Source organism: Leucopleurus acutus, assembly GCF_964270905.1.
Source record: "Leucopleurus acutus genome assembly, chromosome: 8".
In the NCBI taxonomy this organism is placed as follows: Eukaryota; Metazoa; Chordata; class Mammalia; order Artiodactyla; family Delphinidae; genus Leucopleurus; species Leucopleurus acutus.
The window spans coordinates 66,300,739-66,315,396 of record NC_139151.1 but is presented as its reverse complement, the minus strand read 5'-3'; the positions used below and the strand labels follow the sequence as shown (position 1 = coordinate 66,315,396).

Sequence of the window (14,658 nt, the reverse complement as noted above, 5' to 3'; positions counted from 1 at the left end):
GAGGAGAGTCAGGGAGAGAGAGTTTGCAGGTGCTGAGCGAGCCCTGGGCTGAGCTCTGACAAGCTGGGCCCAGCTGGGAAACTTGAACCCCGGCCCTCTGTCCGTGTGAACAGCAAGTCCCATGGTCCCCTTCTCTTGGACAATGTGTGAATCTCCAGGAGGCTGTGCTTTTGGCTCAGACCCGGGGCACTGGGCAGGCACATACCAGGCCAGGGTGGCAAGTCCCAAAGTCCTTCCTGCCCACTAGATGAAAGGGATGCTACAGTCCTTCTGAAGGAAGAAAGCCCTCATCAATACCTGGGGGCTGCAAGGGGCCAAGCCTCCAGGAGGGACAGTTGAGAAAATAACTCAGACAGTTACAAGTCTTAGGAACATGGCCCCCTTATAATAAAACCTGGCTTCCTGGGGAAGGTCGGTTTGTCCAGGAGGGGCATGGTCTACATCAAGACTAGGAAGATGTCTATAACTGCCTCTAAACAGAATTAACCAATTGTTTGTCTTTCTCCTGAGAGGAGCCTAATTCTGTCATGTGACAGATGTTCTCCAAAGAAAAACTGAACCCCTTGTCCCAAGCTTTTGTAATGTGACAGTGGTGCCCCAAAGGAATTCGGGGGAGCAAACAAAACCATCCAAGTGCAGACTCCAAGTCAGAGTCCAAGAGAAGTCAGCCGGGTCTGCAGCCTGACCCACAGCATCCCACCTCCTTCAGCCTCACATGGACCCTGGTCAGACACAACAGCTCTGCCAGCCTGACCCAAGGGAACAAGGAGAGGGGGGCAGCAGGGGACACTCTCGAGGTTGGTCCCCATTCCTATGGGCCCACATGGAGCTAAGACCCTGGTTCGGACAGGTGTTCTCACCACGGACTGGGCAATCAGCATCTCTAAAGCTCCCTCCAGCTGCACCATCTCAAAGATGGCTGCAAAACAAGTCATGGTTGCAAAGCAAAACAAAATCGGGGCAAGGATTTCTTCCCCAGTGCAGAATAGGCACCAGCAAACTACAGTCCTCGGGCCAAATCCTGCCTGCTGCCTGTTTTTATAAATAAGGTTTTACTGGCACACGGCCACGTGCATTTGTTTACGGATTGTCCACGGCTGCTTTCATGCTATAATGGCAGAATTGAGTAATTGCAAGAGACCGGATGGTGCCCAAAGTTTAAAATATTTGCTCTCCAGCCCCTTTTAGAAAAGTCTGACTCCAAATCTAGAAGAAGCTTGAGACTCCTTTTGAGCCAGGTCTGGCTGGCACACCTGAGATCCAGTGCTAGCCTGACATTTCTGCTGGCTTCTCAGAGGGTTCTGTTTACCAGGTAGGCAGGGTCAGCGAACATCTGACAGGACTCACCTGCCTCAGGAGTGAGGGGTTCCGAGAGTTCTCCTCGAACTTGGCCAGCAGCTGACTTGCCATGGACTTGACTTTGTTCTGATTTCCACCTTCTTTACAGCCCTCTTGATTGGAGCCCAAGCTCTGGCTGGGAAAGGCTGAAGGCTGCAAAAGCCAAATCAATGCATTGGTTGTTGGTTCTGGAACCCAGGTATCAAGGAGGGGGCCTGGGGGCTCAGGACCAGGACAGTTTCCTGAAGAAGGACACCCTCTGTGGTCTGAGGGAGTGAGGCAAAAGCAGGGGGCAATGCCCACTCTGGAGACAGTGCTCACAGGTGGGGCGAGTCTTCTCAAAGACGGGCACAGCTAGGCTTGGGAGCCAGACACTTAGCGTTTGAATTCTGACTCTTTCACCTCCCAGCCCAGTGACCTTGGCAATTTACTTCTCTGAAGTTTCCTAATCTATAAAATGCGAGCCGTAACCCACCTTCATGTGACTGTTGAAAAAGTCAAATATGATAATGAAATGATGAGCGGAATAGTTTTCAAAATATATCATGTAGCTGACAAAGGGTGAAGAATTGGGGTGTGAAGGAAGCAAGAGGGGATGTCAGTGAGGCAAGGCACAGGCTCTGGGCTTCCCTTCTCTCCTCTGCGCCCCACTCCCAGTAGCAACGAGTCCTGCTCTGTTGTTGCTATCTTTAAAAAAAACATTTAATTTTGAGATAATTTTAGATTGACAGAAAACTTACAAAGACAGCACAGATAGTTCCTGCGTACCGTAGACCCAGCTGCACCTAACGTTAACATCTGGAATAATTATGACACTGTTATCAAAACTAAGAAATGAACACCGGCACAATACCATTAACAGAACTATAGACTTGATTCAGACCGGGCCAGTTTCCCACTAATGTCCTTTTAGGTTCCAGGACATAATCCAGGATCCCACATTGCATTTAGTCATCATGCCTCCTCAGCCTCCTCCCATCTGTAATGGTTTCTCCACCTTTCGCTGTCTTTCATGACCTTGACAGTTCTGAAGGGGACTGGTCAGCTATTTTGTGCAAAATCCCTCCATCTGGGTCGGGCTGATGTTTGCTCATGATTAGCCCAGAGTTAGGAATTTTGGAGAAGGATGTAACGGAGGTGAAGGGCCCTTCTCATTGCTTTGTTTCGGGACACGTGATATCGACACGACTTGTGACTGTTTAGATGTTGACCGTGACCAGTTGGTTATGCTGTTTTAGGAAATGGAATTCTATGTAAGATTTTCTTAGCTCATCTGCTCAAATAAAACTTTAAAAATGATGAGTGTCCAGTGAATGTCTGTTCCGCGGTAACATAGATCTGCTCCCATCAGCCTCAGGAATACAAATGGCATTGTCACTTCAAGAGGGTAGTCAGTTTTCCTGAGGAGACAATGAATTTCCCTCCCAGGAACAGATGTTCTCAAAACAAAGATATGTTCACTTAGAAGAAATTCATGGGAAGAGGCAAGCTGTAGTCAACTGTTTTTGGGGTTTTTTTTAAGATTCCCTAAGAGTAGCAGCCCCATGGGAAACCTTGTATGCACAGTTACTCTGAAGAGTTGGACAAACACAAGCCAAAGGGTCACTCCCTACTTCAAAGTGGGAACTAACTCTGCATAGCAACCCAGGCTTGAGTGTGAATAGGGCAAGTTTACTAGGCTGGTCACTGTTTGTACAGGCCCAAGGAGGCCAGGACAGTGGGTCGTGCAGAGAGGCCCTTTGCAGACATTCATGTGCATGTGAATCACTGGTGGGTCTCCTTCAAAACCACATTTGGATTCAAGAGGTCTGGGGTAGGCCCTGAGAGTCCGCATTTCTAACCAGCTGCCAGGTGATACTGGTGCCCTTGTTCTTGGCCCACACTTTATGAGTAGCAAGAATTTAGAGAGAATCATTGCTTGGTTAAATCTGACTTAAGCAAAACAGCTGGCCCAGAAAACAGAGCCATTTCAGAAGGGGCAGGTGCAACCAGATTTCTTCCCACACTCTAAATCTTGTGCTGCCAACAACAGAAACAGCACAAACACCCCCTCAGATAAGCCACAGATGAAAGGCAGGAGAAGACTTCCCCGCGGGGATAAAATGTATCCAAGGGAAGCTTCTTGGGAGGAGGCGGGAGCGAATCACAGGCACTTAAGGCAGAGCCAATACCCGTAACTGGGGAATGGGATGCTTCTCCAGCCCAGTTCATCAGCCACGGCTTCTTCCTCTCAACTGTCTCCCTGTTCACTGGCTTCTTGCTCATGCCACAGCCAAGAGCAGCAGTTCTTCAACCATATAAGATAAAAGAAGTTTCTTTCTAAGTCCTATAAATGAAGTATGAATGCATCCTACAAATGATCCCCCTTGCTTCTATGTCATCATTTTGGTATCAGCCAGTAGGCTAGCTAAAGCTGATATCCTACAGTTCACAGACAGTATCTAAGCTTGCTTTTGTGGAATTAGAATGGCTTTTTGGAATGAGCTATATATCTCAGGTCTCTTTACAGAGCTGCCTGGGGAAGCAAGAACTGATACTCTTTTTCTGATCAATTTTTTAGTAGCAGGAGAGAGACTCATGCTTGGCTTTGACAAAGTAGCCTGAAACTTTCTTCTCTCACCAGAAGGTGGCATTTGTGGGCGCTGGGATATCTGCTTTACAGAAAACACAAAAGGTAGAAACTAGGACTGGGAGAAAAGTGGGACTGCTGGTGCCTCTTTACTGCTTACTATTAATAGTGATTATATCTTGATTACCCTAGGTGCCAAAGACCACGATTGGCATGTTATACACGTCCTCTTACTTAATCTTTAAAATTTCTGCAAAATGTCATCCATTGCAAATGCATCATCTGTGTTTTACAGATATAAGCCACACCTTGGGAGGGTGACATAGCTAGTGACCAGACCCAACTTTTTCCCATCAAGCCAAGCTTGGAACCCAGTGGTTCATGAGAGAGGAAAGAAAGAAGGGCAGGGAGACTGCCACAGTCAGGTGGGCGGGCTGTGGCCACTGGCTGTCAGGAAACGGGCTTTGTGTAAACCGACACTGAGCACACGCACCTCGTCCAGGTTGTTGAAGCCTTTCCGCCTCCGCTTGCTCATGTCATTCTCTTCGGTTCGGCTGTCCACCTGTGATGGCCAAGAAAGCATGGTGAGCTCAGGGCTGTCAAGGGCTGCGATGCCAGCACTGGGGATCCAGCCCTGCCCGCCACAGCTGCCGGCCCAGGAAACAGATGGGCAGAAATTACCCTGCACTGTGACACATGCTTTCGGCTCTGTTCAGGCACAGAGGAGGGAGCCTTCCCCAACCTCGGGAGCCAGGGCTTCTGTCAGAAGGGGGTGGGAACACAGCCCCCCAAATCATGTCAAAACATTCCAAAGCACAAAGAATCCCTGTGACATGGGCAGGGACTGTCTCCTTGTCAATGACCTTGGACTCAGAGTGGTCCCAGCTGGGCCTGCTGATGCTGCCCCGTGGAGATCACCTCCTACGAAGAGGTGCCACTGGCTCCCCTCACAGGCGGGGATTCTCGGGACTTAGATCAGCTGTCCAGGAATTTGATGGCAAATTACGCCTGCCATTAAGCCACCACTGCAGCTACTGGTAAATGACATTATGTTAACTTCAAAGTAGCATCAGATATGGCCTGAAAACTATGGTGACCATACAGCCCAGTTTGCCCAGGACAGTTTGATGTATTGCTTCTTTCCCCCAGCATAATTATGAATAGTGCCCCCTTTCATTTTCAAAAATATCCTGGTTTAGACAACAAATTGCATGGTTGTCCCATTGATAACCCCTTACAGCCCACTTTCTTCTTCCAAAATCTGGACATTTAAATCCAGAGAACCCTGCCCTACCTAAGCCCATTGCATGACCCTTGCAAAGGCCACCCAAGGGCGCACTTGTGGTCTGACTTATCTCCTCAAGGGAAGGAGGGGGACTGCACTGGTTGAGCTGATGCCACGAGCTGGGATGGGGCTGCAGGCTAGATTTAGTGGCTCGCCATGCACCCTGCTGGGTTAGCCTCTCCTTGACACTGGGGTTAGACCTCGAGCTGGGACCTTCCCCAAACAGCCAGCCCACTGAGGACCATGGAGCCGTCCCCACCGACTATGCGTGTCCCTCCCTGGGGGAGCCTCCGACACCCTCAGTGGGGCCCTCCATAGCAGGGCCAGATTAAATCCCAGCCTTTGTTCCACACTGGATGCAGCCGAAAGGGCTGCTGGCTACCCTCTCCTCTCAAACCCAGGCATGCTGCCCAGTCAGCCCCACACATTCTCACCTTGCCCCATCACAGAGGATCCTTCACCTCCTGGTTGTTCTAAATCAACAGTAATGCTCAAAGTCCCCAGCACGCAGTCAAGTGTGTACTCAACTTACTTCCACAGGCAAGCACCTGCTCCCCTGCACTTTCACTCCCCATCACCCCGCCCCTCCTCCTATTTACCAGCACCGTAAAAAAATTTGAAGACAAAATTAACTACAGTTTAGTTACTGATATTTGTTCAAAAATGTGACCCTTCCCTTGCTCAGGCAGCATAAAACAACAGATCAAAGGGCCTCGCCTTCCCTTCAACATTTTCCTCAGCTTCTAATAAATCATTATTCTGTGAATGGAATGATTTCAACCCAAATGTTTGGGCCAACACCAAGAGAAACAGATGACCTTATTTACCGCATCGGGTCCTAGAGGCCCAGGCTGTCTGGGTGCCTGGCTCCACGGCCTGTGAGCCCTGCACTGGCCCGGAGACGTGCCTGTGAAAATACAGGGTTTCCTCCCAACAAGAACACTTCATGCATCGTCTTGTTCTTCTTGTTTCCACCTTAAATGAGGACTTGGCTTTTCCCTCAAAGAGCAACACATCTTACTCTCTTGCATTCAGCAGCCCTGGCTGTGACTGGTCCAACTGAGCCTGCCTGGATCCAAACTCAGTACGTTAGCCACAGGCTCACAGAAAACACTCCTGGGGGGAGGGTACCCAGCAGTAGCACCTAAGAAGACCCCCAAATCCTTGCGGGGAGGGGTGAAAGGAAGTGGGTGGGGCAACATCAGCTCCTCTGATTCAGCCAGACCCATGGGACAATAAAATGCAGTCTATGTGGTTAGCAACACACAAATCCACAGGGTCTCTGTTCTTCCTTATGGATTTATCATGGAAGCACTGATTCTCAGATAAGAGCTAGGTTAAAACAAAAAGCTTGAGAAAACACAAATCTAGAGATTTATCTAATTTTTTTCTTATCTGTATATCACTATTGGGCAGCCAAAAATGCCTCCGTAATGCCCTCTCCTTGGTCTCTGCTTAGCACTGTAGAGAACTGGGGTAGAAGGGGGAAGAAAATACTTATTGTGCCCCAAGAGAGTATGAGAATAAACAAATAACTCACTTTCTTATTAATTTTTCCTGCCCTTTCACCCTAAGATACTTTCTTGTCATTATTTCCCAATGATTTGAAAGATCCTATATACCAAAAGGCATTCATTAAACTACTTGGTGTTCTCCATTAAAAAAAAATCAAAGACACATGTCTACCAATCTCATCATGTATTTGATCAGCACAAGATAATCACGTTCCCATACTGCCAGACTTAAGGTGATTTCAGCTCCGACTTTATATTTAGTTAGCTGGTGGAGAAATTCAGATCCAGGTCATAGGAAGAGAGGTTGGCCATTGTAGGCAGTGTCCTGAGAGTATACTGGCCACCATGATATTTAGAAAGATGGTCAGTGACACTGGCAAGAGAGCTCTTCCCTTCAATGGCAGAGCAGTATGGAGCCATGGGTTCGAGTTCTGACATGAATTACATCCCGGCTAAGTGACCTTAGGAAAATCACCCAACTCTTCTGACTTTAGTTTCCTCACTTCTACGATACTATACTATCTAGCTCATAAGTAACTTATTGTAAGGATGAACAAATTCATGTATATAAGACACTTCTTCTCCTCTGAAGTGCTATATAAGTGTTAGACATTTTAAGTTAGGTTAGTGCTATTCACAGAATTAGAAAGTCTGAATTCTAGTTCTGGCTTTGACATTTACCACCTATATGGCACTGCATTATAATCTCCCTAAGACCAAGTTTCCCCATCTCTTAAACTGGGATGAGAACATGTCCCATGCCTTCCTCAAAATGTAACAAGAGGAGCAAATGCACTATGACACTGTGAAATGCTGGATCCATCATGGCTGCAGTACGGAAGCCAGTGGTCACCCCAACTAGTTTTACCGTTTTCAGAAAACGAGCATCTTCATTTAGTCAGTATGGGATGGGGACCATCATTTACAGAGCCCCTTCCATGTGCCAGAGAAGGAGCTCAGACCTGCAGCTCACACTTGTTCAACGTTGTCTGCAGCAATGCAATGTTTATGTTATTACGATACTTTGCAGACAAGCTGAGGAACTTTGAGAGGTTTGAACACGTGCTGAATCCCCACCAGACCCAAATACGTATCTGTCGTCTGGGCTTCAGCTTGCATCCCCATTCTATAAGTCAGCGCAGAATCCCAGGCTGCAGTTACACAGAGAACAGGAGAGCGATCACCCTCAGCAGCGACCTGCAGACCACAGGTGCCCAGGGTGGGATGGGGGTGGGCACCTTGCTTAAGCCCTGTGCTAACTGACCCGGGCAGCATCAGTACCTGGGTTGACTCCCTAAGCCATCTTCAAGTCTCTGAAGACTCGTACTGAGAAGTACGAGAACCCTAGTGGGAGTTTTGGCTGCTGGGTGGGTGGTTCTGTGAAAAGAGCTGGAGAAGGGGAGTGAGAGGAACTCAGGAAGTCACACTGGAAGGTCAGCTCCCTCCAGCAGAGAACTTGGCCCTCTTTGTTCACTGCTGTGCCCCCAGCACTGAGAACTCAGCATAATACGGGGACTCGGTAAATCTGTGTTGAATGATTGGGTGAATGGAGGAAGCACTTTCTTATATAACTGCCCCTGGATCTTTGGAAAGTGTCTGTGCAGGAGGGTCAAGGAGAAGAGCTGGGAGGGGGACCCTCCAGCTCAGACCAGACACCGATCTGAGTCATGCTTTGTGAACCCCACTCCACCAGGGTCAGCGCTAGAGGAGGACCTGGGTCAGAATCAGCCAGCCGAGCAGGATGAATCCTGGGGCCACCCACCTGTCTTCTAGGATGGGCTTTCCAGGGACAAATGACAACTTCTGTGTTGTGTTGTCCCTCAAGGAATGGGCCCAGAATGGGGAAAACAAAGATCAGACACCTCGACCATGTATGCAATATAATATGTGTCATAACTGAAGTGGACATAAATCTAGGCATTACCCACGTGTGGTAAGATGAGGTGAGCACAGACAGGTTGTGTGTGTGTGTGTGTGTGTGTGTGTGTGTGTATGCACTCATATGCACACACAAGAGACAGAGACCACATATGTGTGATCAGATGTCACCTGTGAGCCTGGTGACAAGAGCTTTGGAGTCTCTAGGAACTGTCCCATGCTACAAGGCTTCCAACTGCTGACTGGGACAGAGGCAGATCTGCAGCAGACCAAGGGCTTTTCTTTAAGAGGAAAACAGAATCCCTAAGCTCTTCTCCTCCTCCCCAGGCGTGGGCCATCCAGTCTTCAGAGATAACCAACCCCAGTAGGTTACCACTCACCAGAGGCACGACCCTCTTGGCGTGGAATGGGAAAGTCATTCTCTCTAAAATAAACAAGTTTCTGGATGGAGGAAGAGCCTTCAATTTTGCCCAAAGTTGTTCTCTTTTGCTGGAGTTTGGATGTTATCAGGAAAATAGGATTAGGGAGGAAAGAAGAATTTAACACCAACATCAAAAACCAGGAGGGAGAGAAACTGTAAGACTGGCTCAGGAGAGAAACAAGGAGCCCTCTTCAGATTATGAGGCCACGCGCGAACAAAGGTGGGCTGCTCCATCCCCGTATCAAGATGGTCCTCTGAAGTCAGTGAGGGGGGAGGGAGGGGCATGGAGGGACGAGAGGAGGGGGCGAGGTCAAATACAGATGCGCCTGTACATACAGATCGTGTGTCTGAGCTCTGGTGTACAAAATCACGCAAGCGCAGCCTAGCCTGCATCTCCAGTCCGTAGGGGCGCGTGAACCAGGGCAGTGAAAACTGCGTGTCTAATTGCACTGACATCTTCTTGTATAACTGCGGGGGAGCCCCGTGTACGTGTGCAGTTTTCAGTCTCCTGTGCAGACCTCCTCTGTGCGTGTCCAGGGGCAACCTGGAGTGGACTCAGTACTCTTTGGTCATGAGACATGTTAAGACCAAAGAGCATTGCAAACAGATTTCTCCAGACCAAAAAGGGATCCAGATATAAGAAGAAGACACGTGATAGAAAGGGGAGAAGGTACTTTGCACGTGGTCGGACCATTGCACTGGCGTTGAGTGGTGGACAGTATATGCTGGGGTGTTTTAGTGCCAGGGCAGAATGTGACCCAGTGGCCCTGCAAACCCACCAACCCACCAGTTTGAGGAAAAAGGGTGGGACAACTAATGCCCACACCAGGCACTTACTTCAATGACCTAATCTCTCTACCTATCCGAGAAGCAGGGCAAACTTTAGACATTAACTGGGGCCACGGGAGGGAATCAGATCTGTGGATTTTAACCACTCTCAAGATGGGCAGCCAAGGAGCACACCCTGGAGGCGACTGGACGTGGGCCAAAGTCAGCCAGGGCTGGGCCGGGCAGAGCCCACGCATCCCCGCTGCATTTGCTAGCAGAGCCAGGACGAGGTGGAGTGCCGCTCCGGCGCCCTCAGAGGGCCTGGAGGGCCTGGCTGACGGCTGACTTTTGACCATTCCCACCTCCTGAGCCAGAGCTGGCCAGGCTGTTTCAATTCGGTCACTCTGTAAACAGAGGTGTGGTGAGTGAAAGGTTTAAACATGCCTCCCCAGTTCCCAGCTGTGGGCTAAGTGGTGGAAGGAAAGTGGGTGAACGGAGAAAAGTGATAAATGGTGGGCTCAGAGAGCTTCCAGAAAGGCTGCACTGGCTTGCCTGGGATGGAGTGGCCCAAAGCAGGGGTCCTCGGTCACCAGAGGAAAAGCAGCTGGGCTGAGGTAGGGCAAGCCGACGACGGGGCTCCGGAAGACAGCTTTCGCTCAGTGTGACCCACGGTGGGCCACGGCATCTCCACAGAGGCTCTGAGCGGGGCAGCTCGGGGAGCAGAGGGGCACAGGGCAGCGGCGTGCAGCGCAGCCTTTCAGCTGCTCTGCTGACACCCGAGCTGACCCGCACACCCGCCCTCCCCAGCCCCCGAGCCTGTCCCTTCCTAGAGACAGGGCGTGTAGAACACTAAGTACCCAGTTCCTAGAGTCAGCACAACCGCTGCTGCCTTCCAGGGAGCACAGCCCTCAGGGGAAAAAGTGACCACTGATCACACAGCCCAGGCAAGGAAAGGAGGCCATGGGGCCCCAGCCCCACCCTGGGCGGAGGGGTTGGCAGGACAAGTCATGACTGGCCAGCGGTTAAGAGCCTGTGGCAACCCAGAGACACTGAGACGCACGCAGAGGCCTGCAGCCCTCTGCCGAGTCACTGGAGGGAAGGCAAGCTCTGTGCGAGCCCCTGCAGCCTAACATCTCTGGGCCTCCACTTTTTATCTGTAAAATGAGCGCATCAAGCAAGGCAACTTGTATTATACCTTCCATGGAGATGTCGTCATTCCTATTACCCTGTAATTTCTCATTAGGCCTGTGGTTTCCAAACCGCGTACCAAGGCACCCCGTGGCACCAGAGTGAACTCGGAGAGGAGCCGCGGGATAGTTTAGATTTTCTAGGGAAGCACGGTGATGTCTGTCACACACCTTGCAAAATTCCCCTACCAAGTTATTTGGATATAACTACTTAACAAATGAAAATTTTAGGCATTTCTTTTGATCTGGGGGCAGTGTGAAAAAGAATTACTGAGACACTAAAGGTGCCATAAGTTGGGAAAATTTGGGCATCTCTTTATTAGGTTCTGAGCTCCTCAAAGGCAAGGTCCATATATTACTCACCTCTGTATATTTGCTCCCCTTGTCAAAAACAAACAAAACACTCAGCCTTAAAGTTGGCATGAACAGGGCCCAGTAAACATTGTTGAATGAATGAATTAAAAAAATGAATGGAACAGAATATGTGAATGTAGCCTCATCATCCACTTCTGCTACTAAACGGCCATCGTGTTCTGGATCTAAATCGCTTAACAAAGTGAGGTATCATGTCCATCTCCCTGCTTAGGAGGCAGAGCTAATCTGACTTACTTTTAAAAATACTCACCAGCATGTCCTCTTTGCTCTCTACCCTGTCCTTCCTATAACCACATTGAAGGCACTGAAGCTGGCTACATGGCGCAGGGGAACTTGACTGAGTTCTACTCATGTCTTCCTGAGCGCTCGATCTGGGTAATTTATCAGCGTAAACAGACCCAGCACGTGGCATCTCCCTTCCCCTCACCCATCCACGTGCAAGAAGAAATAAAACAAACCCAGGCCGAAACTTACTCGTGGAGTTCTCTTCCTTGGAAACGTGAGGTTGAGATAGTTATGAGAAATGGATGATTTGGCCATGCCAAGGTCAGCATTCTCTCCGTAGTTTTTGCGCCAAGCATCTGTTAGGAAATAAAAGTAAGACTGAGATCCAGATCCTTCCATTGCTCCCCCACAGCTCACGGGGTGTCACTGAGACAAGGCCCCTCCAAAATAATTCCCTCACCCCCAACCGAAGCTGTCAGTGGCCTGCACAGAGGGCTGGTGCCACTCTGTCAGTGATCTCCCGGTGACAAGGGCAGATGCAGGCCAGCCCCATGTGGCACCTGCCACACAGGACCCACTTACATACATGGGTCTGGGTGCATGGGGTCCACCCTTGTTTGGGCTCAAAGGCAAAGGGAGGGCAGGGGTCAGCCCCAGAACAGAGGACATCAGTGTGAAGAGCAGCCAGATGTGGGCACAGGGCAGAGACGGCTCAGGGGCTGGCAAAGCCTCATCCTGAAAGCAGGTCCTTACCCACGGGCCTCAGCGGGGTGCCCCGGAAGAGCTCATAGAACTTGGAGAGGTACATGACCATGCTGAGCTTGTCGGGCTGCGGGGCTGAGGCCATCTCTTTGCCCGTGGTCACTGGGGGGATGCCAAACTCACGCTCGGCCACGTCAAATGCCAGCTGGTTGTTCTCCACAGTGTCATCTTCATTCAAAGAGTCAAAGTTGCTGGAGAATCAGAACAAGGTGAAGTTTTCAGAGAGGATGCAGAGGGGTGAAGAGCTGAGCAAACTTAGCCATAAGGAGCACTGCAAGTGACAATGTCCTTGCTCCAATCCCTCCACCACTACCCCCCACCCCTCAGGGGGCCTCAGCCAGAAGACGCTAACCCTGTCCTCACTCAGGGTGGAACCAATCAGATCTGGGCCATGAAAATGTCATCTGCTACCTGGGATGAAAAAAATCAGAAAATAATTGGAAAATTTTTGAACTACTTTACTTTTGAATAGTTCCCATTCGTTCTTTTCCTTTTAATTACAAAAGTGATATGGGCTTCTTGTAAATAAAAGAATCAAGTTATATAAAGTAAGAGGTGAGAGCCTCATCCCCTTCTCAAGGCAACCTCATTTCCTAAAGGTACCAGTTGATAAACTTTACTAGGTTTCCATCCAGCCTTCTGGATGGATTTGCTCCTGGGTGTGAGGTTACACTGCAGTTGATTTAAACACAGCATAATAGATGTATTGTGCTTTCAACATCACAAAGCATTTCCACAAACAGAATCCAATCTTCCTAATGACCCTGCCATTATTCCTGATTTATAGATGAAGACGGCAAACTCAGAGAAGATGAGGGGCTTGCCCAACAGTATACAGCTAACGGATCTGGGTCACGAATCTAATTCTTTTGGCTGTAAAACCCTCAAGCTGGTCCCCAGAATTAGATCTCGCCCATAAGTCCTCTCTTGAGGGTAGGGCTCCTAGGTGTGAACACTCAAATTTCCCAAATGAAAGGGGTTTGGTGTATGAGTGCAATCGATCACCGAGCCCGAGTCATTCTGCTCCTTACACAGAAGGAACGCAGATCCAACAAGTTGCTGGCAGAATAATCAGTGCAAGGGAAAAAGAACAAGCTGAAGAAAAAATACAAATTCAAAGTATGCAAAGAGAAATGCTGATCTACGTGCTGAAGATTCTGTATCTAGAACAGCCCTGGTCTCCCTTGTCTCCAGGGTCCCCTTGGGCCATGAGGGGCTCGCCAGGTCCAGCTGGGCCCCAAACTCACATCAGCTCAGGCCGGAAGCGGTGGATGACGGCACACAGGGCCAGGCCACTCCGCCAGGAAGTGGTCAGGTCTGTGACGTTGACATGCTGGTAGCCCTTGGTCTGCTGCTGGCACCAGGTTAAGAGCTTGCTGGGCCGGATGTCTGACTCTGCAGCAAGAGGAGATGGACAGTGGTGAAGCGCTCTACGGAAATCTCAGCAGCTCCCCTGGGGACCCGCTCTGTCGGCCACCACGGGTGGGGACCAGGAGGAACAGCACTGAGGCAGGGGCTGTGGGCACAGCTGCAGCCCCATGAGGGGGTCCTGTCAAGAGCATGCAGGAGGGCAGGATGTTGGGACAGGAAGCATGCTCTCCTGCAGGAAAGAGTTCCTGAGACGCCCTCTGGCCAGGTCCTGGTTAGAGGCTAGGAACAAAGAGGTGAGGGTGACATGGACTCTGCCAACAACATGCTTATCTTGTGGGGAAGACAGACACAGAAGTGGGTGACAATAACAGAGAAACCCAATGCCAGGGGAGCACATGAGTGGGTTTGCCAGAGTCTACCAGGGCAGGGGAACTCGCCAAAGAAAGGGTCATGGAGGAGGTGCATTTGACTGCTTCTAGAAGAGTGTCTAGGACAGAAGGAGATCTCCAGGAAAACAGAAAGGACTGTGCCGTGGCAAAGAATCTAGAGAAACCTGCCATGTTATGTGACATGGTTTATTAAAGGCCGGCAGCAGCAGGGCGTGTGGGTGTGGAAGGCAGGGAGGGGTGGCTGGTGAGGCTGAGTTTGCCCGATGGCGGGCAGGATGCAAGGTCTGGGCAGGCAGTGGAAGCCAGGTGTGTCTTTAAGCAGGGTGGTGACCTGAGCACAGCCGGGTGGACGCTGGGAAGCTGGTCACTTAATCACCCCTTCCCTCCACACTGAGCACCAGCCTTGTGCACAGCACTGTGCCAGGCCCTGGAAGCCCAGGAGAAGAGTGAAGCACATGGAGCTCGTTATCTAGCTGGAGAGACAAGACTCCTCATGCTGGAAACAACAGGAGAAGAAAAGCAAGTCCCAGGGAAGTCAGTCCGGTTCACTTTAATGTGTCAAGCGCTCGCCTCTAA

General features: G+C 50.0%; 1 protein-coding gene across 1 annotated transcript in view; it reads right to left on the bottom strand.

The window, feature by feature from the left end:
• LOC309965384 (F-actin-monooxygenase MICAL2-like) overlaps nucleotides 1-14,658 on the bottom strand; it is a 144,550-nt gene that overhangs the window by 21,310 nt on the left and 108,582 nt on the right. The window contains exons 13-17 of the mRNA XM_082844856.1: nucleotides 13,570-13,717; nucleotides 12,314-12,513; nucleotides 11,810-11,916; nucleotides 4,401-4,469; nucleotides 1,348-1,491 (exon numbers count right to left, since the gene is read on the bottom strand). Coding sequence (XP_082700982.1) covers nucleotides 1,348-1,491; nucleotides 4,401-4,469; nucleotides 11,810-11,916; nucleotides 12,314-12,513; nucleotides 13,570-13,717 — 668 coding nt within the window. The remainder of the gene's footprint in view (nucleotides 1-1,347; nucleotides 1,492-4,400; nucleotides 4,470-11,809; nucleotides 11,917-12,313; nucleotides 12,514-13,569; nucleotides 13,718-14,658) is intronic.